We start from the raw sequence: 27,303 nt of genomic DNA, 5'->3' as shown, positions 1-27,303 counted from the left end.
AAAAAAAAAAAAAAAGGTTGAGAATTTAGAGGGTTGATATGTTGTGGGGTTGTTACCCAGTGTCATAAAACAACGTGTACTACTGTTTCATGAGAAACTATTTCTTCTGTAAGCCTTCACCTGAAGTACAATAAAATGTAAAAAAAAATTGGAATGAAATTTCCAAGTTACACGTTGTGAATATCAGAAGAATATAATTATCAAGTACATGTAGAAAACAGCATAAACAGGGAGCTCCAAAGAAGGCATTTCAGGAAAAATAATGTTAATTTTAGATAAATACAGACTACCTATACATACAGGGTCGCTATGAGTCAGAACTGACTTAACAGCAATGGGTTTTTTTATACAGCATGAGCCCTGGTGGCATAGTGGTAAAGAGCTTGGCTGCTAACCCAAAGGTCAGCAGTTCAAATCCATCAGGTGCTCCTTGGAAACCCTATAGGGGCAGTTCTACACTGTCCTATAGGGTTGCTATGAGTTGAAATCGACCTGACGGCAATCGTTTTTTCTATAAATGAGAAAATAATGTATCCTTGAGAATGAGCAAAAAACTGTTGTTTGCTGCTATCAAAGATGTTATCGTCATGAAAGTGTCAATTATGTTAGCGAAACAATTCAACAATTCATTTTTTTCTACCTAAAGTTTTTTCCATAGGCCATAAATATATATTACTGTAGGAATAAAGTATCAGGAGCCCTGGTGGCACAGTGGTTAAAGCACTTGGCTACTAACCGAAAGGTCGGTGGTTCAAACACACCAGCCGCTCTGCAGGAGAAAGATGTGACAGTCTGCTTCCATAAAGATTTACGGCCTTGGGAACCCTATGGGGCAGTTCTACTCTGTCCTATAGGGTCGCTATGAGTCGGAACTGACTTGACAGCAACGGGTTTGGTTTTTGGTTTTATAGGAATAAAGATGGGGCCTTAACGGAAAGAGGTGAAAAGCCAACCCAGAGAAGGAGTGCCATTTCCTTAGCCACCAAAGAAAGCAAGGACCAGGCAGCAGGCTCCACACATACCTGTGAGAACCACAGTGTGCCCTCCACCACAAGCTACTTGGATCACTTTCTCGGAAATTCCAGATACCAGCTGGGGTTTTCTGTGACTGATCAGCTGCTCACTGGGAAGACCTAACTTCCCACACTCAGGTTCTCCAAATGTGTACAGTTCACCCTCCGCTATGGAAGGAAAAGAATAGTGATCAATGATGAAATAAATATGAACAAAATACTGGTCTTTTGGGTACACGTTCTCACGTTCAACAAAAAATTTAGATGACCACTTAATAAATTTGGTCTTTCATGAGATATTCACACTGTGTGGTAAGGAAATAAAACTAGATCTTTCCTCCTTAATCATTCTATACTAACAATCTTAAATTCACCATCATAATTACTAATGAACAACTAGAAAATCATTTTAGCTCTTCCACAAATCGTAGAGATGTTTATATAAAGTCATCTACTTATTGAGCAAGCTACTCAATCACTGTGCCTGTAGAATGAGAATAAAATCCCTGTGTAACAGGGCTATTGTTTCATAGGAATAAATGAATGAATACATTGGAAAGCACTTAGTCCGGTGCCAAACACATAGTGCTTAGTCATTATTAGCTTGTACCACATCATATTCCTCCTCATATGCATGTGGAGAAACTGTGAGCCAGCAGAAGTTGTTCAGGCCTTTAGAGCTAGAAGACCTGGATTCAAACTCTGGTTCAGCAACTCAGTTACAGCATTACCTTGGACAAAGCCATGTTCTAAATATGTCTCCACAACTGGAATCAGGGGTAATACTACCTCTTTCACAGAGTTGTGAGATTAACTGAAATGTACTTGTACTTGAAAATGCTCTGTAGACTATCAAATGTTATACATCCTGCAGTTAGTAGACTGCAAACTCCTAGACGGTACGGCCTATGTCTTAATCATCTTGGTATTGTAAGAAACATCCTTTTAAATGACTTGTACATGATACACTGCTGAATAATTTCCCACAGTCAACTTTTTTAAAGCAAAATGTTTACCTATAAAGGGTCAGAAAAGATATTTTTGTAACTATAAGGAGGCCCTTCTTTAAAAGGGGAGGGTAAGTCTTTTAATCCATATAAAATATTCCATTTAATTACAAATCTTACTTATATACAAAAATAAAAATTATGAATAAAGAAATAGTTCATTTCATCTAATTTATTTTTCCTTCACTTGAGTCTATTAATTTTTATAAAATTTGGATCCTCCAAGTTACCTACTTGGTTCTGATATCCACTGTCCCTTGGATTGTGACACTTCCAGGTTTTGACTCTCAAGTATTTGAAGACTGTTCTACACAAACCACACCAGTTCCCACAATCCCATTTTATTTACTTATATCCCCTACTGTACATCACCTAATGTGCTCTTATTGATTGAAATGCTCAGACCCAACCATTAACACCTCAGATGAAAAGACAGTAGAAATCAGGGACAATATCTGAAAACTCCATATATTTTATTTCTAATATTTGAAAACTAAATATTTGATAAAATTTAGAACATGAACACTTGCTGATACTGCTTTAAAACACATTAGTGAGTTAAAAAGGAGCCCTAGTGGCACAACTGTTAAGAGCTCAGCTGCTAACTGAAAGGTTGGCGGTTTGAACTCACTCCGCGACTCTGTGGGAGAAAGACCTGGAGATCTGCTTCCATAAAGATTACAGCCTAGAAAACCCTATAAGGCAGTTCTACTCTGTCACAGAGGGTATCTATGAGTTGAAATTGATTCAACAGCACTCAACAAGTGGGTTAAAAAATCTCTAAGAGGTCTTAAGAATAAGTTGCATTGTTGTTAATTGCTGTCAAGTCGATTCCAACTCATGGTGACCCCATGTGTGCAGAGTAGAACTGTGCTCCATAGGGTTTTCAAGACTGTGACCTTTTGGAAGCAGGTCACTAGGCCTTTCTTCTAAGGTGCCTCTAGGTGGGCTCAAACAGCCAACCTTTTGGCTAGTAGTTGAGCACTTACCTGTTTGCACCACCCAGTAGTTTTTGTGTGTTGTCGAGTCGATTCCAATTCACAGCAACCCTATATGACAGACTAGAACTACCCCATAGGGTTTTCTAGGCTGTAATCTTTATGGGAGCAGGTTGTCAGGTCTTTTCTCCCGCAGAGCTGCTGATGGATTCAACCGCCCAACTTTTGGTTAGCAGGCAAGTGCCTAACCATTGTGCCACCAGGGCTCCTACTGCGCCACCCAGAGACCCCACAAAACTGCATTACCAATGTTTAATAATTATTTGTCTATCATTCTTTTGAGTTTTCAAAATACATGCATTTTATGAATTTATGTATTATATAAAAAGTTGTAGTACTGCTATGCTTAAGGATAGAGTATTCAACTCTGAACTGGACTACTTATGAGATCAACTGGAGAAACATAAAGGCTAGATACTGCCCAGCAAGTGTGGTGAGTATGGAAAACACATACCTGTAAGTGGAGTTAGCAAGGCAGAGCGTGAGGCCTAAACCAACGTTTAAAATTTAAGGCAATAAACTTACTGGCTATATATGACATAACTTTTCTGCCTGCTCTAATATTTTTATAGAATTCTTTTCATACTTTAAGGATACCTTTTCTCCTTTCTTTCTGAAAATGATCAAATAATTTTGAAAAAAAAAATGACATTTATAATTTCCAACTAATGAAGGATTTCTGATTCTATATAAATCCTGGAAGCCAAAATACACTGGGGGGTCTGAGTGTTTGGGACAATCTATTCACTGGTAGCTCGAGACCTGCTACTCTACTTCCAAAAGGCTGGCATTCTCCCTCTCTTTTCAAAAGCCCTCAGAGCAGTGCTACTTAAAAATATTCGGTTTGTTTTCCCTTCTCATCTTAGAGACAGTATGATACGTAGGAAATGTTCCCATTAACCATTTACAGCAAAACTAACTAATTGGCCTATTGCTCTAAAAGACATCCTGAGTCCAGACTTAAAAACAGGCTGTAGGCATGGAGGGAACACAACATTTGAGGGCATTAACTAGTGCTATAAAATAAAAGTCTAATAGGTTACTGTGAGTTTAGAGATAGATTAGTCTAATTAAGGGGCAGAATAGGTTTTCATTTTTCCTCCTGTAGACATATTCAATATACCACTTCAAATTCCTTCGGAATATGATGGGCTATCAACTGGCAGCAACAGAAGCTACTTAATGTCTAGCCTTTCCTGAAGCCCAGTTCAGAGATCATAATCAGAGGGTTTGCTGACACGAGTCCCAGGGCTGCTTCCAGCTTCTAGTGTACGCTTTCCTAGCCCAAGGAGCCCTGGAGCCATAGGAGCACAGATTCCAAAGTTCATTACTCTTAAGTATCATACAGGCAGGTCTGCAGTGGTGGAACACACCTCCCTCAGAAAGGAACTATGAAATCAGAAATAGGAATTGCCCCTTTATGAAGAGAATCCATTTTTCTCAGTAAAATGTTCTGCAGTTTTATTAAGAATTAAACTATTTAAGTATCCAAACTCAACATACAAAGAGAAAAAGATAACAATAGTCCTTTTCTCTATAACAATTGTATCTATCATGAAATACATAATTAGTAAAACCCCTTATGCCTAAGTTATTTTCAATATTGTAAAGTTGCTTTAAATAATTAAAGTCATTAAATAATGGCTAGTGAGAAAATTACTGACAGTTCATAAATTCTATCAGTTGATATAAATGAACTCACAGAAAACTTTCTAATTTCTTAAGGTATAAAAGCCCAATGCATGCACAAATCTGTGAATATATATTAAAAAAAAACATTCAATCGCACAGTTTAAATGGGTGAATTGTATGGTATGTGAATTATATCTCAATAAAGTTGCTTAAAAAAACAAACAAAAAATCTCAATGCAATGCCTGTTGGTTAAGACGAACAATGCCACTTGTTCCCCCACTGGCTAAAGTAGAGTTTATTAATAAAATTGATTCTGGCAGTTTTCTTAAAACCTAAATATAAGACAATGCTGCTGCTTGGACTTTTTTTGTTGATTTTTCCATTTGTGTGTTTTTTTGTTTCACGAACAAAGAAAGCATGCACTGCACCAACTCCAGGAGCCCTAAAGTTGGCAATAAGTTGGTAGGTGGCATTAATGCCCCCAAGGAATGCAATCAATCATTCATTCATTCACTCCCTTGTTCAATAATACTTACTGATTATCAATTTGTTCAAGACACCAGGAATACTGTCAGGGTTTGTCCTCTCTTGGTGTCATGTTGCCGCCAATTCATTGGTAAATTTGGGGGGCACTGAGTCAACTGGGACTTTCTAAACCTGAATCCATGGTACATAGAATAAAGAGTAAATGTATAAACCAAAAATTTAGAGAGATATCTAAGAGGATCCTGTAGGTGTTTTTACTATCAGATAAATCATAAATAAGAAGAAAACCAGTGATCATATTTCTCCTATTATTACTAGTGTAGATGTAGACTATAATAGTTAGAACCCAACCTTTCAAATATTTTAAGTGAGGCAGAAAAGGTTGCCCATGGGCCCCGGAAAGGGAGGAATTGGGAATGCTGAGAAAAGTCCCACCACAGGAAGTCAGAGCCAACACTGATCTCTCTTCCTTTCCCATCTAGTCTCAATCTCCATCCCCAAAATGAAAGTCTATGACTTGCTTTTTGAAACGATAAAAGTAAATTATCAGGGCAAGAGTATAACTGATCAAAGTATACAGGCAAATGAGTTCAGAGGTAAGTTGTCCATAGGTCTTTTTTTTTTTTTAGTGCCAAAAGGGTCTGAAAAGTTTGAGAACCAAAATTTGAAAGGATTTGTAACATAACAATTTTGTTTTTCTAACAGACCTCATAGCCACTTAAAAAGTTAACATGTTAGAGAGAATTTTAAATTACAAACCTGAAACCTGTGACCTGAGAGAGACTAAAATTATTTCATTACATGAACCACTATGGTGTTACTTCTATAGAACTGCAGAATATTAAGTTACATTATTCTATTATTAATTTAGCAGTAACTTAGAAATGGGAGATAACATAATGGATCCAAAATGTTTTTGTCTTACTTGTTACAAAGGCTGAATGGTAATAGCCACAAGATATCCAGGAGATAGGTTTCCCAATGGTCACTTGATGAGGGACACACACATTAGATATATTGTTTAAACCAATTTGTCCTTCAGAATTGTCACCCCACATAAAAAGTTCTCCATCCTCTATAAAGAAAACAGAAAATAGAACAAAACAGGGTGATGTTGTTGTTGTTGTTAGCTGCTGTGGATTTGGCCCCGGACTCATGGCGACCCCATGCACAACAGAAAGTAACGCTGCCCAGTCCTACACCATCCCCATGATCAGTTGTGGATCAGATGATTGTGATCCAAAGGGTTTTCAATGGCTGATTTTCAGAAATATATCGTCAGGCTTTTCTTCCTAGTCCATCTTAGTCTGGAACCTGTTCAGCATCATAGCAACCTCCACTGACAGGTGGTGGCTGCTAATGAGGTGCAACGGCCAGAAATCAAACCCAGGTCTCCCACACAGAAGGCAAGAATTCTACCAATGAACCAGGGCTATAAAGCTATTATATTCCCAAGAAACCATTTGTTTTTTAATTTAGAAAACTTCTGTTTTGAAAGAGAAGTATTACTAACACATTTATTGCAGCTAGCTACTTAAGAGTTTAATTTCTACTATGAAATGCTTCCATAATAAAATACAGAGCATAATCCGATTTTAAATCACTTTATTCATGTCCATATTTCTATCTTGATAGTAAAAACAGACTGTTCTTTCCTATAATACCTTTTCTTATTATAATGTCTCTAAATGGAAAATGATTTCCTCCTTTCGAACAGTGTACGTGCAACTAAACTGAAAGATAGAGTGAGTAGCACTGGCCATTCTCAGGTCAAAAGTACCTGGACAATCTTTCTCTTGAGAACACTGTGGAAGCAATGTTTTAAAGGAAGTAAAAACACAGGAAATAGATTTTACTAATGTTTTTATGATTTACACTTCAAAAGACAAAATCTAGCTTCAGAATGAGTGGAGATATTAGCTTATGTCCTTTCTGCTAAGAGCTTTGATGTCAGAAAAGTTAAATCAGGCAAAATATTTTAGGAAGGAATTATCAATCCTTATTTACTTATATCTTTGAATTAATTTTAATCTTTGAAGTAGTTTAATAATAAGGCAAATGAAATGGAAATTGAAAATAAGAACCAAGGGAAGAATGCCAAATTGGTAACTATTAGGGCTGACAAAATTGAAAGGATGGCACTTCAGTTGGGACTCTGATTTCTCTGAGAGCCAGAGCAACATGGTTAGCTACAGAGCTCACTGACTGGAACAAAGAAGCATATCAGCAGCTTCCTCAGTGAGACCAAGTTTATCCTGGCCCCAAATTTTAAAGACATTTCTCACATAGACTTTTGATAGGGAGTGCATAGATGCAATGACCTCTACAAACCGTATTTTCACAACATATCAGTTGCCACCAGGTTGACTCTGACTCATGCTGACCCCGTGTGTGCCAGAGTAGAACTGTGTGGGGGTTTTCAATGGCTTATTTTTTGGGAAGTAGGTCACCAGGCCTTTCTTCTGTGGTGCCTCTGGGTGGATTCGGACCTCCAACCTTTCAGTTAGCAGCCGAGCACATTAACTGCTTGCACCACCCAGGGCCTTTACAGCATATACCCAAACGGATTTCTATGGATGTTTCTGATAGCAACTTTCAGTTAAAGCTGCAAGTATAACTTTCAAAGTATACAATGAAGATTATATCCAAGAGTATCTAAAGATAGGTCTGTAGGTGGCACAAACGGTTTCTGCTCAACCCCTAACCTAAAAGTTGGCAATCTGAATCTACTCAGTGGTACCATGGATGAAAGGCCTGGCAATTAGCTTCCATTAAGAATACAGCCTATGGGCAGAGGGCTGTGGGGAGCATGGTCTTGGGGAACATCTAGCTCAATAGGCATAACACAGTTTAAGACAGTGTTCTACATTCTACCTTGGTTTAAAAGCCTGTGAGCAGCCATCTAAGATACTACACTAGTCTCACTCCTTTGGGAGCAAGGAAGAATGAAGAGAACAGGATACAAGGAAAAGATCAGTCCAAAGGACTAATGGACCACAGCTACCATGGCCTTCACCAGACTGAGTCCAGTACAGCTAGATGGTGCCTGGCTACCACCACTGACTGCTCTGACCAGGATCACAACAGACAGTCCTGGACAGAGCTGGAGAAGGATGTAGGACAAAATTCTAACATACACACAAAAGACCAGATTTACTGGCCTGACTGGAGAAACCCCGAGAGTATGGCCCCAGGACACCCTTTTAGCTCAGTGGTGAAGTCACTTCCGAGGTTCACCGTTCAGCCGGGGATTGGACAGCCCCATAAAACAAAATGGGACTAATGAGGCACAGCAGTCCAGGGACAAGGAGTAGAAGGCAGAAGGGACAGGAAAGCTGGTGATAGGGAACTCAAGGTTGAGTAAGGACAGTGTTGACATGCAGTGGGGTTGTTAACCATTGTCATAGGGCAACATGTGTACTAAGTGTTTAATGAGAAACTATTTTGTTCTGTAAACCTTCATCTAAAGTGAGAATAGCAGCACAACTGGAAGAACGTAATCGATGCCACTGAACTGTGGATGTACAAATTTTTGAAATGGTGTATCTTTGACTATGTATATTTTCACAAAAAAAAAGGTCTGGGAGAGTTGTGTCGTGGGGTTGTTAACATGTTGTGGGGTTTTTATCCAATGTCATAAAACAATATGTGTACTGACTGTTTAATGAGAAACTATTTGTTCTGTAAACCTTCACCTAAAATACAATTAAAAAAAAAAAAGAATACAGCCAAGAAAACCCTACGGAGCAGTTCTACTTTGTGACACACGAGGTCGCTATGAGTCAGAATTGACTCAACAGGAACAGGTTTGGTTGTTTTGGTTTAAAGGAGTAGACAGACAGCATAGCTTAGAATTATTTAACGATTACCTTCTAAATGTATGTTTATATCTAACTCTAAGCATAAAATTGTACTATAGCTCGTGATTTAAATTGTATCTTTTAATCTTTTCTGAAAACAAATAGCCAAGGAAGGAAAACTAAACAGCAATGTTGTCTTCAGTTCACTAAGAGTTTGTATACCCTGGTCTAAAGGAAAGGCATGTGTCCCACCTTGAAATGGAAAAAAAAAATCTTACCAGTTAATGCAGCTGAAGTGTTAGAACCAGCAGACAGCTGTTTGATCTTATGTTGGGATGTAAAAAAGCTAATTAGATGAAAAGAGTTTCTCTCTTCAGTATCACCAAGTCCCAGCTGTCCTTCATTGTTTCCTCCAGTTGCATATACATTGCCTTCTTCTGCTCACAGAAAAGAAAACTACATCAGTAGACTATAGTCACCCTCCTTATGACACAGGACAATGTATAACAGGTATTTACCCTATTAATAGTAAAGAAAGCTGAAAGCTGTCATTATCTTATTTTTTTGTTGAACAACTTCATTTCATTGTCAAAAATAACCCTACACAAGCAAGACCACACCTTTTTTTGAGATTTTATAAATCATTCTAGATTTTAACTAGCAACTGAAATGCATAGAATGTGTGGAATGTGCTTTCTTGCTAATGCAGAACTTCGTTAATTCAGAACAAAAAGGAGGAAAGCAATTTTCAAATTCGTTTAAAATCCAAATCAAACTATTTTAAACAAAATGTGGTTCATTAATTTTAACTTCCCTGTCAATTAAAGCAAAGATATAATAGGCACAAATAAGTAAAACGAGGCAAATCCACAAAGAATGTAATCAGAAACATGAAACTTCTACGTCATGCGATTATTTTAAATTTTTAGCTAAACAGCAAGGCAGTTTAGCACAGCATTTAGGAAGAAAGACTCCAGAGCCAGATTGCCTGGGTGCAAATTTCAGGTTGCTACTTACCAGCCGTGTGACCTTAGGCAAAACTTAACCTCTCTGTGTCTCATTTTCCTCATCTGTAAAACTGGGATAATAATTTTAACTCTACTTCATAGAGTTGTTATGAGGATTAAATTAATCAACATTTATAAAATGCTTAGGACAGCATTTGGCTCACTGTAAGCACTATATAAATGTCTGTAGTTACTTTCTTAATTAAATAAGAAGTACATCATGCCTAGACTGCAAACATTTCCGGTAAGCCCTAAATTAATGAGGCTTTTTAAAAAATACCTATATATTAAATTAGCTATCTATCATACAAATGCACATGAAGGAAAACCCTCACGAAATTGCAGGGGAATGAGGGGAAAATCAGCCTGAATCAGTAAAATTTTAAAGTTAGATATTATTTCAGATAAGAATGAAAGCTAATTGAGGAAACAGGACTAGCTTACAAATGGAGGATAATGCAAGGCTGTATGGAATTGGCCTGTATAATTTAACATATATGAAAACAAACCAGAGTTGGTAATATGTTGAAGTAATTCAGAGGAGAACTAGATGAGTGTAAAGCTGAATATCACAAAGAGCTCTACAAAGAAGTAAGACTTACAACAGACCTCAAAAGAAAAGCAGAAATTGAATAGGCTAAGAGAAAGAGAAGAGTCATTTCAGAATTGGAAAAATATGAGTGAGGGCAGAGAGATGAGGAGAAACCAAGGAAATGGGAACAGCCTGCCCACAGAAGAAGCTGTGTGTGGGAAAGGAGGTAGGACCCCCAGTGGGCAGGGCCTGGGTGTCTAACTGTTCTAGCAGCATTTGTTGAAGATGCTTTCCTTTCTCCATTGAATTGCCTTGGCACCTTTGTCAAAAATCAGTTGGGCGTACACCTGTGGGTCTATTTCTGGATTCTGTTTCATTAATGTGTGTCAATCTTTTCTCTAGTATCCCACTGTCTTGATTATTGTAGCTTTGTAAGTCTTGAAATGAGGTACCGTGAGTCCTCCAATTTTGTTCTTTTTCAAAATTGTTTTGGCTAGTCTAGGACCTCTGCTTTTCCATATTTTAGAATCACCCTGTCAGTTTTTACACACATACAGAAAAAAAGCTTGTTTATATTTTGATTGGGATTGCACTGACTCACACCAATAGCCTTTTGGGTGGCTTCCACTCATCCTCGGTAAGGAATTAGGAAGAGCAGGAGGAGTAACCAGCCCTAAGGTGTGTGCACAGGGAAGAAGATGCTGTCCCTTGACATAATGTGAGAAAAAAAGCTTTTGCTTCAGCCATTTAACATTTATCTCACATTTTCAAAGGTAAACAAGAGTATTAATGATTTACATTTTAAAAAATCCTAATCTTGGCGGTAGGGGTCTGCGGACCATGCTTTCAGGGGACATCTAGGTCAATTGGCATACAAAAGCTTATTAAGAAATTGTTTTGCATCCTACTTTGGTGAGTGGCATCTGGGGTCTTAAAAGCTTGCAAGTGGCCATCTAAGATGTATCAATTGCTCCCAACCACCTGGAGTAAAGAAGAATGAAGAACACCGAAGACACAAGGAAAGTATTAGCCCAAGAGACAGAAAGGGCCACATAAACCAGAGACTGCATTGGCCTGAGACCAGAAGAACTAGATGGTGCCCGACTACCACCAAGGACCACCCTAACCAGGAACACAACAGAGTCCTGATGGAGCAGGAGAAAGGAGGGCTGCAGAACTCAAATTCCAGTAAGAAGACCACACTTAATGGTCTGACTGAGACTGGAGGAACCCCAGAAAGCACGGCCCCTGGATTCTCTATCAGCCCAGAACTTAAACAATTTCCAAGGCCAACTCTTCAGACAGGGATTGGACTGGACTGTGGGACATAAAGGGATACTCGTGAGGAGTGTGCCTCTTAGCTCAAGTAGATAAAAGAGACTAAATGGGCAGCTTCTGTCCAGAGGTGAGATGGGAAGGCAGAGAGGGTCAGGAGCTGGTTGAATGGACATGGGGAACCAGGGATGGAAAGGAGGAGTGTGCTGTCACAGTATGTGGAGAGCAATTAGAGTCACATAACAGTGTATGTTTAAATTTTTGTATGGGAGAAAATTTAAAAAAATCCTAATCTTACTGTTGCCAAGGTATCATTTCTATTAATTTTACAAAGCCACAGATGTTACTGGAATGAGACCTCAGTCCTCAAAATCAGGCAGGAAGTCATCTAGATTGCATACTCTACCTGTTGAAACCAGGGTGTGGTTCCTTCCACAGGCAGCAAATGTCACTTTTTCAGGTTTTAAAGCTAAAAATACAAAAATATGACAATTAAAATATTTTTTACTTATGAAAATGATAAATAATCCAGGTCAAATGGTAACTAAGTGGTAAAATGAGATTTAAACTCAGGTCTGTCTGACTCCAAAGTCTATGTTCTTAACTACTAAAGCAGAGATTTTCAGAACTAGCTGTTTTTTTTTAATTGCACTTTAGAGGAAAGTTTACAGAACAAATTAGTTTCTCATTAAACAATGAATATACATATTGTTTTGTGACATTGGTTGCCAACCCTGCAACTTGTCAACATTCTCCCCTTCTTGACTGTGGGTTCCTCATTTCCATTTATCCAACTTTCCTGTCCCCTCCTGCCTTCTCATCCTTGCCCCTGGGCTGCTGTGCCCATTTAGTCTTGTATACATGGTTGAGCTACATGTATTATTGTTCATTTTATGGGCCTGTCTAATCATTGGCTGAAGGGTAAACCTCGGGAGTGACTTTATTACTGAGCTAAAAGGGTGTCCGGGGGCCATACTCTCAGGCTTTCTCCAGTCCCTGCCAGACCAGTTAAGTCTGGTATCTATTTGTGAGTTTGAATTTTGTTCTACATTTTTCTCCAGCTCTGTCTAGGACCCTCTATTGTGATCCCTGTCACAGCAGTTGGTGTTGGTAGCCAGGCACCATCTAGTTGTGCTGGAGTTTTTCAGAACTGGTTTTGCATTATAATAACTAGTGGAACTTCGAAAAAATATAGCCAGCTGAGCCTCACCCCTGGAGAATCTGAGTCAGTAGGGCCGAGATGGGGCCTAGGCACCTATATATATATATATATTTTTTTTAATTCCATAGGTAATTAATATGTGCTGAGACCTAGTGCACTCTCTTATGCTGCCTCCTAGAAAATGTTTCCTCACTAACCTGATCCATTACCTATCCTACCATCACCATTTTCAAGCTTACCTTCCCCCCACTCAATGAAGAACTGTAAGTTCAATATTCATAGGCATACATCTATGTTAAAGTTGTTCATTTATTTATTCAAAAAATATTTATTGAGCAGCTCCTAAATGCTTAGCATAAGGGCTGCAAGAATGATAAAGACAGGGTCCCTGGTCTCAAGGATCTTACAGTCTAGACAATGTTAACATCCTGTTAGTTTACCTATTACGTAAGATATTTGAGAGTAAGGACCACAGTCACTGTGGATACACTAAGTGTTTAGCAGACTGTGCTCAATAAACACTTTTTGACCACGTAGAATACTTTAAAGGTTAACAATATCAATAAATAGCATGGGAGTGTAAATTATATTGAAATTTTGAGCTAAAATAAAAACTTTGGCCAGAAAGATAAAGAATACTGCTTTTGTCACATCCCAAGGAATCTCTAACAACCTTCGAGTTTAGTTTATGTTCACAGGTTGTACCCAAACAGAGGTTTTGAAAATAAAAGCAAGAAACCTTTGTAAAGGCTATTATTATACATTCTGTATTTTCTGGGAGAGTCTCGATTCCAAATATTTTGCTCTGTTGTTCTTGTAAGAATGCTAGTACTAAGCAACCCTTGGCCTCTGTGTTTTGTTCAGTAAACCTATTTGCTACGTACAGCAGGGTGAAGTATGTTTTATATAACCAGCAACTACATGGAAGTGTGATGTCCACAACTCTAACAAATAAGAGAGAGCTCAAGATTTTTACAAGTTATAATTTGAGAGTAACTGTGAGGACCTATGTAAGACACTTTAGATTTTCTTCAGTCCAGTTTGTCTTTATACACAATAATAGTAATATTTAAGTAGTTTCATAAACAAGCAAAAAACAAAAAGAATGTTCAAGTGCAACATTGTAGAACCATTCATTCTTTTGTGGTCATTGGGTTTAAAATCAATATGATTCATAGACCCTAACAAATAAAAGTAGTTCTGGATGTCACATAAAAATTTAAATACTAATGATATTCAAACAAATACCATAAAATAAAGAACTAAGGACTTTATTACTTATGACATTAAAGAACTACATGACCAATATAAAAGTAGTTTATAGAGCTTGCTAAGTATTTAAAAAGATAAAGACGACCCCAAACCTCTGACACAGGTTGGTTTGTAGACAGCTGATTTCGATCCTAATCCTAACTGGCCCCAGTTGTTACTGCCAAACATGTAAAGTTTATTATTTCCTGATGGGAGGAAGAAAGAAAGAAATTTATGCATTTTTCAAAAAGTAATAAGAGATGAAGTCATCACAAAGCAATAAAAAAAACTATACTTAGAATTATCAGTGCTTTTTCATGCTGAAATAGGTTACTTTACACATCTACATATAGCCACATCCTATTAGGTGTTAAAGAGTTTCTATAATTAAACAATAAGTTTTTCAATTACACCCACTCCTCTCTTATTGACGTGGTTGGGTTCCAAAGACCAGGTCGTTATGTGAAAATTGGTGTGATGAGAAAATGGAGGATGACCACATCAGATCACAAAATGGAGGATGACTGTATCATTATATAACTGACATATTACATCATTATATAACTGACAAACCACAGAGAATCATAGCACAGCCAGGTTGACACATAACCTTAACCATCACAGCCAGTGTTACTCTCACCTCACACCTCAGCGTTCATTACTGCCAGATGTACATCATTAATGTGCAAAATAGCCCAATAGTAGATTTTTTTAAATTATTGTCATAAATATGAAATGTCAGACAATGAGATAGTTGATAAGTGAGGTGTATATAGATATATTACAACAGATTTATTTTAAGAAATTTATACATACAAAGAATTGTATTTTAAATATACTAAAGAAGCTTGGAATTTAAAATATTCTCTTGATGAATCAATTTGGGAAGAATTCTCTGGCAACATTGAAAAAAACTTTCTATATATTTTCAACACTTAAAACAGCACATCTGGTGGAGTGATTTAAAAAAGGATAGCAAGAATAGTTACACAACTTGAAGAATGTGATCAATATCACTGAACTGTACATGCAGAAGTTGTTGAGATGGTTTTGTTATATACATTTTTACCATAAAAAAAAAAAAAACACAGCACATCTATAATATTTCAAATTCTTTAAATATTATTACCCTCATTTAAGATTTTAATACTAACCTGTAATAAGAGCAGTATGCTCATCTCCACATGAAAGATATACAGGTATATCATTTTTAAACCAGAACTTGCTAGGAACATTTTCAGCAAATTTGGTTTTTCCAAAGGTAAACACAGCACCAGAATCTGAAAATAAAAGATATTTTAGAATTTTTACTATATTCCTATTATTAAAATATTTTTTTCAGTAATTTATCTAGATGAATTTCATGTCTGCTCCAGCCCTGTTTAAGCCCTCCTTCCGTCTTCATTCAGTCTTACGGTCTTCAGACTTCATTCTAGTTTGATCTATGAAATCTACAAAATTGAATACATACTATTCATTTACAAATGTAAAGTAAGAAATACACTATTACAAGGAAGGTAGTGACCTATTCCTAACCCCTGCTATTACCAGGTGCACCGTCTGGTCCCTGGAACTAGCTGTTATAACTCGTGGTTTGCTCACTCTGGTTAGCACCTCTGCTCTGCCCTCTGACTGAGGGCTTTTCTCCACACACAGAAACGGGACAGTATTGAGTTTCATCATCAGCATCATGAGGGTCTCCATGGGCAGGCTCTATATAATTCAGTTGGGATTTTCTTTGGTCTAGTTTTTCCAGAGAATCACAAATGTTCTCATTTAAAGGTTAAAACATCACCACACATGGTGAACTCTTATTTTCGCTATTGGTAATTTTATGAATGCCCATAAAATTAGAGGCAAAACAGAGAAAAAAGTATTCAAACACTATCTCTTTCAATCACACTATGGGAAGATAGCTTGGAAAAACAAAACAGGCAGCCACGTATTCAAATTCTGACTCTGCTAATAATTAGCTATATGATCCTGGACAGATCACTTAACTGAGCCTTAGTTTCCTCTTCAATAGACTATGCTCTTTATTGGGATAGGATCTCAGTACTAATATTCATTTTTATATACCCTAAATCTAGAACAGTACCTGACCATACAAACCCAATACAGGTTGGCTGAATAAATGTACAATGTGTAACCAATCTCATGGAGCTGTTGTGAGGAATAAATAAAATAACATGTGTAAAGAACCTAGTGTAGTGCTTGGCATCCCCAACAGGCTAGATTATATTCTTCTCTGGAAACTCTTCTACTACCATAATAGTTGGAAATGATCATTGGCTTCTCTGAACTATATGACCTATAGAATTTATATGACAATTAATTATGTACTACCTAGTGACCTCTCTTCCTAATCAAACTGTTTCACAATCTTTGTGTTGATCAATACTTTGTTTTCTCAACTATATTTTCAGGTTATCAAGAGTGTAAACTCTCTACACTACCGATATTGCCTGGCACAAACTAGTCCTTCAGTAAACATCCGCTATTTTTAGGTCTGTTCTACTTTACATGCAGAAAAGTTCCCCCTCACATACACACATATATTCAAAACACGGGTCATTATTCTGGTGGGCAGGTAGTCAAATATAATTTTTAACACTTTTAATGTTAAAGACAGCGGATTATTCAAGTCTTCAACAGAGCAACATTTCAGCTTTTCCTCATATTTCCACTGAGGGGAATTCAGAATGTTTAGGGATCCAGTATAAAATGAAAGGATCCTCTCAACAGAGCTAGCCGGGAAGCTTCCCATTTTTATCTAACTGATGTACGACAGTTATGGAAATGTCTTTTTCTCTCTCCAAAAGCACTATATGGGAAAGGATGGTTTATTCTGTTCTACAAAACACCATTATAATATGCCATGGGCCTAGGAGATGGGGGTATGTGTGTTGATATTTAACATTCTTAAATTAAGCCATTAAATACCACTTGATTTGAGTAGTATTCACAAACTGTTTTGGTCCAATACCATTACTGAGAGAAAACCAAAAACCCCTACTAGCTCCTATCAGTACCAGTTGCCATGGAGTCGACTCTGACTCATGGTGACCTCATGTGTGTCAGAGTACAACTGTACTCCATAGGGTTTTGATGGCCAATTTTTTCCCAAAAGTAGATTGCCAGGCCTTTCTTCTGAAGTGTCTCTGGGTGGACTCAAACCTCCAACCTTTAGGTTAGCAGCCAAGCATGTTAACCATTTACACCAATACACACAGCCCCTAAATAAGGGTCCAGATCCAGCTTTTGAGGAAATCCCAAGGAGGATGATCATGCATAAAGAAACTAATGGGACCAGAAAGGAAAACATAGCAAATATAAGTATTAATGATAAATATCAATGTGCATGAGACTAGCCACTATTGAAAACCTTTTCAGAACCTTTGTGAGGCATCATAGTTTAAACCGATAATTGAGAGTTGGGAAGCCAAGTTCTAGAATGCTCTGGGTTTCCCCAGACTGAATCATTTTAACTGTTTGGTCTTGCTTTGTCTCCCTAGGAAGCCTTCCCTGATACCCCTACCTCAAGCCAGGGCTTGGTGGCCCTGTTCTGGCCCCCTAGTATCTACTGTCAAACTGTACTGTCATTTTTACTTTCTTCTATCTCTCATTAAACTGTGACCTCCAGGAGGGTAGGAATCTAATCATGTTAGAGCCAAGAGCACGGCAGAAAAAGCAATACATATTTGAATTAAAGCCATGATTCTATTATAACCTAGTGTTTCTTCAAACTGTTGGTTGTAACCCATTAGTGGGTCAGTAAATCAACTTAGTGGGTCACAATCAGAATTTTTAAAGGAATGAATTATAGAAAACACTTGAGGGCATCCCAAGTGGTTAGAGTAAGTACCCCTTCGTGAAACGTCTACTTCTGTTACATCTATTTATGCGATACCTAGTCACAATGTGAAGCCCTGGTGGCGCAGTGATTAAGTGCTCAGCTGCTAACCAGAAGGTGGGCGGCTCAAACGCACCAGCTACTCCTTGGAAACCCTATGGGGCAGTTCTACTCTGCCCTATAGGGTCGCTCTGAGTCAGAATCGACTCGATGGAAACTTTTTTTTTTTTAAAAGTCACAATGTAAACTGTATTTCTAACTGTGGAGCTCATATAAAAGATCACCTTCGCTAAAGAATCCGTCTTCTCCCCCTTTCTCCAAGACATTCCCCTGCACCCTGTTTTGTCTCATACTCCCTGGTCACTCAGTTTTTAACGCATTCAGTACACAACTAGGACCTGGGAACCTCAACGAGCACAATTCTGAAGTATGTACTTTGAGTTTATAAACCAAACCCACTGCCGTGGAGTCGATTCCGACTCACAGCGACCCTATAGAAGTGAGCAGAACTGCCCCATAGGGTTTCTTTCCATGGAGCGGCTGGTGGATATGAACGGCCGACCTTTTGGTTAGCAGCAGAGCTACAAACTCATTGAAAACTTGTTTTTGAAGAAGAAAAGCAGGAACTCCCACCCCTGTTGCCCCCTCTCCTCCTCGTTTCTCCTCTCAGTAATTTCCGGGGGCGCGGCCAGGGCTCAGGCCTTGCTGGGCCGCCTCGGCTCAGGCCGGTCCCTCGACGGGGCCTGTCCAGAGGCGGGGCCTGGCCGCCTGCCCGCCCGCGGACCCTCCCTCCCCGCCCGCCGCCACCGCCGCGGGCAAGACTCACCGGGCACCAACTCGTGGGGCTCCGCCATGCCCGGGACGGTACAGGGAGCCGGCGCCTGGGCCGAGAGGGCGGCGGGGGCGACTCGGTTGCACCTAAAGTAGCAGCTCAGCCCCGTCGCGGTCGGCGGAATCCCCGAGGACCCCCATAGCGACACTCCTGGCATCAGCAACGAGCGCGTTCCCGGAAGTCAACAAACAGCCGCTAGGGGCAACGGAGGCGGAGCCTTGGGGCGCGAGGCGGGGCGGAATGGGGCCAGGATGCCGTTGCGGCGCAGGCGCAGGCGCACACGCAGCGGGCAGGACGGTAGCGGCCTCGCGCCCTCTGGCGGCTCGGAGGGGTGGGGGTGGCCACGCCGCGCAGTGATCCTCTTGAATGCTCACGCTTATGCTGTACACCTAGGTCTAATAGGGACCCCGCCCGAATAGTGGCAAACGTCACAAATATACGCTCTTGCTTGAGCTTTGTGACACATACGTTGGCACACAATTATGATAATCTGGTAATAGTGACTATAACATTACTGAGCTCGGCACTCTGCTAAACACTAAATCCTAAATTGCATTTGTATTTCTAGCATACAGACTAAAGCTGGGCATATACTAGATGCTCAGTACATATTTACTGACTGAATGGATCATATTATACCCCTGTAAGGTGGTTAATGTTACCCCATATAAAGATGTGGAGCTGGCCCAAGATTATACAATGGGAAAGCTGGAGTCCAGCTTAGCCAGTCCAGCCTGCATCAGCACTTGGCCATCATAAAATAAAGAGCCAAAACACCATCTTCCATGATGAGTAACATTATGTACATGTAGTAGTTGTGGGCATGGGCCCTAGAATCAAAGCCGGATTCAGGAATCCATGAATTCCTTGTGTACTAAAGCATGTTAGAACCTTTCTCAGGGAGTTTACATCAAAATGGGGAGGGGGGATTGAACTACATAATACACAAATAATCACTTACTTACAAAGAATAGTGACGTTACTAAAATATTTAACAAGGAGTACTGACCCAGTGGAGCCCTGGTGGTGCAGTGGTTAAGAGCTCAGGGTGCTAACCAAAAGGTCGTAGTTCAAATCCAACAGCCACTCCTTGGAAACTTACGCGGCAGTTCCACTCGACCGCAAGGAGTTAGGGTATTTTTTCGTTTTTGTTTTTAACTGACCTGGTGTTGGAGGTTAAGAAAGGCTTATCTGAAGAAAGGGCATTAAATCTAAGAAGTAAAGAATTAGAAGCTGGGAGGGGTGAAAGAGCTGAGCAGAGAGTAATGGTGTGCAAAGGCTTATAAGAGCTTGGTTCTTTTCAGGAACTCAAAGAGGTGAGGCTGGCTCATGGCGAAGGGGCAGGCTCTTGGGACTGGTTAAGGATCTGAGATTTTATCCAAAGGATAATGGGAAACCATTGAGGAGTTTTAAGCAGGGGAGTGACGGGATCAGTTATATGTGTTCCTGAAATCATTTCACCTGGCTGCTCTCTGGAGAAAAAACTGGAGCAGGTTGGGGGGCTTCAGAGGCTATTGCAGGAATTCAGACAAGTGGAGACGCTAGCTTGTACTAGGGTGGTAGCATTGGCACTGGAGAGAAGCAGGCAGATTTCAAAACACTTTAGGAAGTCATATCCACAGGAAGTGATGTCTGATTGTTGACTTCTAGGCAGTGCTCACTGCACAACAGCAAAGAAACCAAAAAACCAAACTCAGTGCTGTGGAGTCCATTTGCACTCATAGCGACCCTACAGGAAACAGTAAAACTGCGCCATAGGGTTTCCTAGCTTCTAATCTTTAGAGGAGCAGATTGCCAGGTCTTTCTTCCAAAAGTGGCTGGTGAGTTCCAACCACACCGCTGACCTCTTGGTTAGCAGCTGAGCGCTTAACCACTGTGCCACCAGGGCTCCTTCAACAGCAAAGAAGGTACCCTAAATATATTTTTGGAAAACATTTGATATTCTTTTAAATGGCATCATAATAGTTACCATGAGAAAAATCAGATTTTTTTTTTTTTTTGTTTTAACGAAGAGAAGTTTATTTCCTCACAGTCAAAGTAGGCTAGAAGTCCAAATTCAGGGCATCAGCTCCAGGGGAAGTCTTTCTCTCTCTGTTGGCCTTCTCATCAGTGTTCCCCCAGACTATGAGCTTCTCCGTGCAGGGACCCCTGTCCAAAGGATGCACCATGCTCCCGGCACTGCTTTCTTGATGGTATGAGGTCCCCAATTCTCTGCTTGCTTCCCTTTCCTTTTGACTCTTGAGAGATAAAAGGTGGTACAGGCCACACCCCAGGGAAACTGCCTTTACATTGGATCAGGGATGTGACCCGGGTAAAGGTGGTGTTACAATCCCACCCTAATCCTCTTTAACATAAAATTACAATCACAAAATGGGGGCCAACCACACAATTTTGGGAATCATGGCCCAGGAAAATTGATACACACATTTTTTGGGGGACATAATTCAAACCATGACATTCCACCCTTTGGCCCCCAAAAAATCACATCCTTGCAACATGGAAAACATATTCACCCCATCATATCATAGCAAAAGTCTTAACTCCAAGTCCAAAATCCAAAAATTCCTCTTCATCTGTGAAATCTAGAATACAAGTTATTTGCTTCCAAAGGTACAATGGCAGAACAGGTACAAGTTAGACATTTCCATTACAAATGGGAGAAACTAGAGGAAAAGAAGTGATAACAGGCACCAAGCAAGTCAGCAGAACGCATTACATTAGCCCTCAAGGCTTTGAAAATAATCCTCTGTTCTCTGAGACAATTTACACAATAGCCCTGCCCTCCAGACTCTAGGTATTGGCCACATTCTCCAGATTCTGAGTGGAGGCCCCTCGGCCCTGGGCTTCAGCTCTGAATTCCAGGCCCACTGGGATAGCAACTCTGCTCCATTGGCTTTAGGCGCTCCATTCTCCAGTCCATCTGAGTGGCAACTCCACCCTTAGAAGCACCAGAAGCCATGGCTCCACCCTTTGAAACCCCTGAGGTCCACCTTTTGAGACTGAGGCAGCTCAGCTTCTTGTGACCCTAGTCTCTTCAGCTTCTGCTTCCTGTGGCCTCTTGGCCCTCAGGCCTCACGCCCTCATCTGCCCTGCTGGGGCAAGTGTTCCAAAGCTCTGTAGCTCCACCGATAAGTGCCCAGAGGCACCCCACTCCTCCAGAAAGCCTCGTGCACACAGGCACTCGGCTCTCTTGCTCCACGGGTCGGCAAGCCTAGCTCTACCAACAAGTACCCAGAGGCACCCGCCTCCGCCAGGAAGCCTCCTGCGCATAGGCACTCCTGGGTTGGTTCCAGTGCTGTCTTGCACTGGTCTCCTGGTTCTGCTGCTGTTGGTTCTCTGCTGCTGCTGGTCCTCTGTCACTGCCGCACGTTTATACATTCAAAATTTTAAAACTGCTTCCACATTTTAGGTATCTGTTAGAGCAGCACCCCACTGTCTCGGTACCAAATTCTGTCTTAGTCATCTAGTGCTGCTATAACAGAAATACCACAAGTGGATGGTTTTAACGAAGAGAAGTTTATTTCCTCACAGTCAAAGTAGGCTGAAAGTCCAAATTCAGAGCGTCAGCTCCAGGGGAAGGCTTTTTCTCTCCGTTGGCCTTCTTCTCTTCCGTGTTCCCCCGAACTAGGAGCTTGTCTGCGCAGGGACCCGGGTCCAAAGGACGCGCTCTGCTCCCGGCACTGCTTTCTTGATGGTATGAGGTCCCCTGAAAAATCAGAATTTTTAAGGATTTTCTTTCATTATGATATGCTTTCATTTATTTTTACTTCAAAATACACTATGTTTTGGTGCTGAGCACCCCTGAAGGTACTGATCCAGCCCTACTCCCAGGTTTCCAACATAAGCAAACAGAGGGAGGGCAGTGCCATTTACTGAGATGGGGAGCACTGAGGAAGGAGCAGGCAGGTTTAGAGTTAGGTAGGTGGGGCAGAGAGAACATGTGGAGCTCACCCTTGAGCATACTGAGACATCAGAGTGGAGGTGCTGAACTGAGCAGGCAATTGGTGGGCAGAAGCCCCAGATGGAGGCACATTATTTGTGGGATGTCTGGGTATATGTGGCAATAGCAGCCATGGGAACAGGGGAAGGCCTGGACAGTGACTACAGAATGAGAAAAGAGAGGCTAGGATGAGTCTTGAAGAATGTCAATATTTAATGGCTCAGCAAAGGATCATGAAGCTGAAAAGGAGACAGAATGACCAGAGAGGGAGGTGGAAAAACAATAGAATGCCATGTCAGAGAAGCCAATGGAATAGTGTTTTGACAAGGAGGGTATCTTCAATTACACCATATAATGCTGAGAAATTAAGATGAAAACTTAAGTAAGATTAACTGTCCACTAAATTTAGCAATGTGTAGATCATTGTTATGTGCTGTCAAGTCGATTCCAACTCATGTGACAGAGTAGAACTGCCCCATAGAGTTTTCTAGACTGTAATCTTTATGGGAATAGATCACTAGGTCTTGTCTCCCTCGAAGAGGCTAGGTGGGTTCGAACCGCCAACCTTTTGGTTAGCAGCCAAGTGCTTAACCATTGTACCACCAGGGCTCCTTAATGGTGTTAAAAAGAGCTGTGTTGGTACAGTGATGAAGGAAGAAACAATATTGGAGTAGTTGGAGTGCAGGAGAAGCTGGGCAAAGAAGTGAAAATGAGCGCTTTAGAGAGCTTGGGATAGGAGGGGAGGGGAGACACTAGTTGAAGGGGGAAGTGAGTTGGATAAAGCATTTTATTAAGCTTGGAGAGACTTGAACATGCTGAGGGGAAAGACTGAATAGAAAGGGAGAGAATGGAGATTCAGGAGAGTGAGGGAATAATCAATAATGTAAGGAAAGAGGCTAGAGAAGATGGCATCCAGACTACATGTGGAGGGATTGGCTTCAGCTAGAAGGAAAGACAATATTTCTAACATAATAGGAGGAAAGGAAGAACGTCCTCCATTTTCTCTTGGGATCTCAGAAGGTTGTTGTAAGATATTAGGTAATGGATATGGAACTTATAGCTCAGTGCCTGGCATAGAGTAGTACTTGATAGTGTTAGCTATTAGTAAAGAGGCAAAATCAGCTATGGTCACTGTATTCATCAGCATAACCCAGGCTATGCTGCAATGCAAAAAACAAACAAAAAACCCAAACCTGTTGCCATCAAGTCGATTCAAACTCATGGTGACCCCATACATAACAGAATACAACTTGGCTATAATCTTTACAGAAGCAGATCACCAGGCCTTTCTTCTGTGGTGCCGCTGGGTAGGTTCAAACCACGAACCTTTTGATCAGTAGCTGAATGCAAACCATTTGTACCACTGCAAACACGACCCAAATCTCAATGGCTTAACACACATGCTACAGCTACATGTCCAGTGAGGAATAGTGGGGGAATCTGCTCCGTCTGGCCACTCAGGGGCCAAGGCTCAGCTACTTGTAGATGCACCATATGTGACTCACGTCCTCATTGGTTGCTGTAGCGGGGCAGGAAAGAGAAAGCAGGTCAGAGGTGACCCACATTTCTGCTACTCACAGCCTATTGGCCAGATGCAGTTTTATGTGACCCTGCATCCTGCAGGTGGTCTGGGACATGTGGGAGAGCATGTGGACATTCAGGTATTGGTAAATACCTCTGCAACAATCCCTGTAGACAGATGGGCGCAGTCTTTGGAGTCACCTCCCTCGAGTTAGAGAAGGCAGGGAGCTATAAGGTATTAATTTTACGGCTCTCAGCTGATGTTGTGTGCTCTTTTGGTGCCCTTTCACACACGGCCACAGACCCATACATTTCTAAGGAAGTCCTGTTTAAATACAAAAGTCATCACACCACTGACAAAATGTACAGCTCTTGGCAATTTCCTCTATTAATTCCAGTTGTTATTCATTTCTGGAACATTTTGTATCATGCAAATATAGAGGCATGTATGAACAAGGAAGACATTTGATGGATTACGTTGTCTGGCTGAGTTAGTTCCTTTCTTGACAGCATTCAGCAAAACTTCCAAGGCTTTCATTTTGAGTTGCATTCCTATCAGCTGCCACCGCTGTTTATTTCTCTGTTTGGAACTGGATAAACAGGTGTGTCTCCAATATGAAAACTCCACTATGAAATGTCATAGACATCCACCTTTACTAAGCAGATTCTAATGGTCATTTGGATTTCCAAAGTTTTTTAGTGCAGCTCCAGAATACATGAACTGAGGATGCCCAAGTCCAAAGCCAGGGAAGAAGCAGCAGGCAGGTGGGGACAATTCTGCCATCACCCAGAACTAATATTTTGCACTTTTCTTCCTTTCTTCATACTTTAATCCAGTATTTTAAAAGCTTCACGTGCATACAAATCATCTAGTGATTTTATTAAAATCCAGATTCTGATTAAGTAGGACTTGGGTGGGGCCTGAGAATCTGCATTTCTAACAAGTTCCCAGGTGATGTTGATGCTGCTGGTCCATGAGTCACATTTTGTATAGCAAGAGCTTAGCTGGTGGAAAGGCATAAGAAGTAGTTTATAGAAGCCATGAGGAAAAGACTGATAAATGTGATTAGAGACAATTTAACCAATAAAGAATATAGTATTCAAAACAAAAAAAGAATCTAGGGAGTTCCAGCAAAATGGCACTCTAGACAGAAGCACCACGCCGTCCCTCCACAGCAAAGATCCGAAAAACTAAGCCGAACAGAGAATACAACTATCCTGAAACCCTAAAACATCAAATGAAGAGATAAAGAACTCAGCCAAGCACCAAATGGAGTGAGAAAACTGACAGAGAATGGAGAGCGAGGAGAGATTCATGCAGAGGTACCCTACCAGCTAACACAGCGCAGATCCGCCATCTTGGACTCCTACGGAGACCAGCAAACAGGGGGTACAAGAAAGCAGCCTCACTAAGCGTCCAGCAGGAGACAAAACAACCGGTAATTTGCAATATATGCTTTCCAACCCCCCACCCTTCTTCACCCTGACTCGGCCTCCTCTGCTTCCCGCGGCCACAATCTCTAGACCGGGAAACACCGGCTACTTGGATTCCACACACCCGAATGGGCTGGCTCTCTGAGTGCCATTTGTTGGCTGCTGGTGTTGCTTTTATCCACTTCTTTTGATTTCTTCCTTACCTCTCACCACCTCCCCCTCCTTTCGTTCAAATACCTGGCTCCGTGCACCATCTTTGCTTCTTCCTGAGGGGCTGCGGAGCTCCGGTAATTTGTGATACACGCTTTCCCACCCCCTACCCTTCTTCACCCACACTCAGCCCCCTCTGCTTCCTGTGGACACAGTCTCTTGTCTGAGAAACACCAGCCCACACTAGCCGGCTCTCTGAGTGCCATTTGTTGGCTGCTAGTGTTGCTTTTTTTCTGCTTCTTTTGATTTCTTCCTTACCTCTCACCACCTCCCCCTCCTTTTGCTCAAATACCTGGCTCCGTGTGCCATCTTTGCTTCTTCCTGAAGGGCTGTGGAGCTCCGTTCGAGTGTGGAGCTTCTTCCTGATCTGGGCTACCGTGCTGGTGGGATCCCGGGGCTTTTGTTCATTTTGCATTGTTTGTTTGTTTTCTTTTCCTTTTCTTGTGTTGGGAGCCCTTTCTGGCCAGGCGGTGCTGCATGCCAAGGAGACTTCCCCCTTGGTTTGCACAGATGTGCAGAGAGATCCCTGAGAGCATTTCTTTTTTCATTGTTTTTTTTTCTTCTGTTTTTTTGGGGGGCCTTTCTTGTTCTCTTTTTTTTTAATTTGTTCTGTTTTCTTTTCCCTCTTTTTCACTTTTTGTCTTTCTTCATTGCTCAGTTTTTCGTCTCTCTACATCTTCTCTTTCTGTTCCCTGAATACCTGGCGTTGTATCCCTCTACGCCTTCTAGCCAGGCTGTACTGCAACACCTGAGGGTGACTTCCTCAGACCTCATAGATGCACTGGTGGGATCCCTGGGATCTTTGCGGTTCTTTAACCTTTCTGATTTTTATTTATTCATTCTTTTATTTTATTTTCTTCCTCTTCCGCTTTCTTTTTTTCTCCATTTCATAGCCTATCATCTCTCCACTACAATGGCAAGCTCCCCTAGCATTCTTTTTTATTTGTCTGTATGTTTTTGGCTCCTGTTCCTCACACCTCTCTACCATATCCATCTTAGCTCCACACATAACAATCTCCCCGCTGCATCCTGCCTACCTGCACCATGCGCTTGACTTCACACTACCAAGCAGAACAGGCACGGCCTCCTGGAAACGGCTCTGCATTGATTACCGACCCGCTCTGGTGGCTGTAGTAAGTGCCACAAACAACTCATCCCTGTAACTCCTCTTCAGCTAAACCTGCCCTGCCATACCATATCTGAGTGACTGACCCTGCCAATTCGAGAAGGAGGCGAAAAGTATTGTGCCCACAGACGTGTAAACAACAAAGAACACACAGTCCGCCTGCTCAGATATAGTCAAATTTTAAAAAAGAAAAGGGATGAAACAAATAAATCTACAATCAATA

General features: G+C 40.9%; 1 protein-coding gene across 6 annotated transcripts in view; it reads right to left on the bottom strand.

The window, feature by feature from the left end:
- Nucleotides 1-19,002, bottom strand: part of RPGR (retinitis pigmentosa GTPase regulator) — a 66,991-nt gene extending 47,989 nt beyond the window's left edge. For 5 of the 6 annotated variants that reach the window (XM_023731926.1, XM_023731925.1, XM_023731928.1 and 2 more), the window contains exons 1-7: nt 18,844-19,002; nt 15,319-15,444; nt 14,278-14,370; nt 12,158-12,220; nt 9,216-9,374; nt 6,063-6,212; nt 1,023-1,181 (exon numbers count right to left, since the gene is read on the bottom strand). In XM_023731926.1, the coding sequence (XP_023587694.1) occupies nt 1,023-1,181; nt 6,063-6,212; nt 9,216-9,374; nt 12,158-12,220; nt 14,278-14,370; nt 15,319-15,444; nt 18,844-18,871 (778 nt within the window). In that variant the 5' untranslated portion in view covers nt 18,872-19,002. The remainder of the gene's footprint in view (nt 1-1,022; nt 1,182-6,062; nt 6,213-9,215; nt 9,375-12,157; nt 12,221-14,277; nt 14,371-15,318; nt 15,445-18,843) is intronic. The other variant, XM_023731930.1, reaches the window with a different exon arrangement.
- Between the last annotated feature and the right edge of the window lie 8,301 nt (nt 19,003-27,303).

This window comes from Trichechus manatus, unplaced genomic scaffold (genome assembly GCF_000243295.1).
Source record: "Trichechus manatus latirostris isolate Lorelei unplaced genomic scaffold, TriManLat1.0 scaffold00046, whole genome shotgun sequence".
NCBI lineage: Eukaryota > Metazoa > Chordata > Mammalia > Sirenia > Trichechidae > Trichechus > Trichechus manatus.
This window is presented reverse-complemented; position numbering and strand designations above follow the sequence as displayed.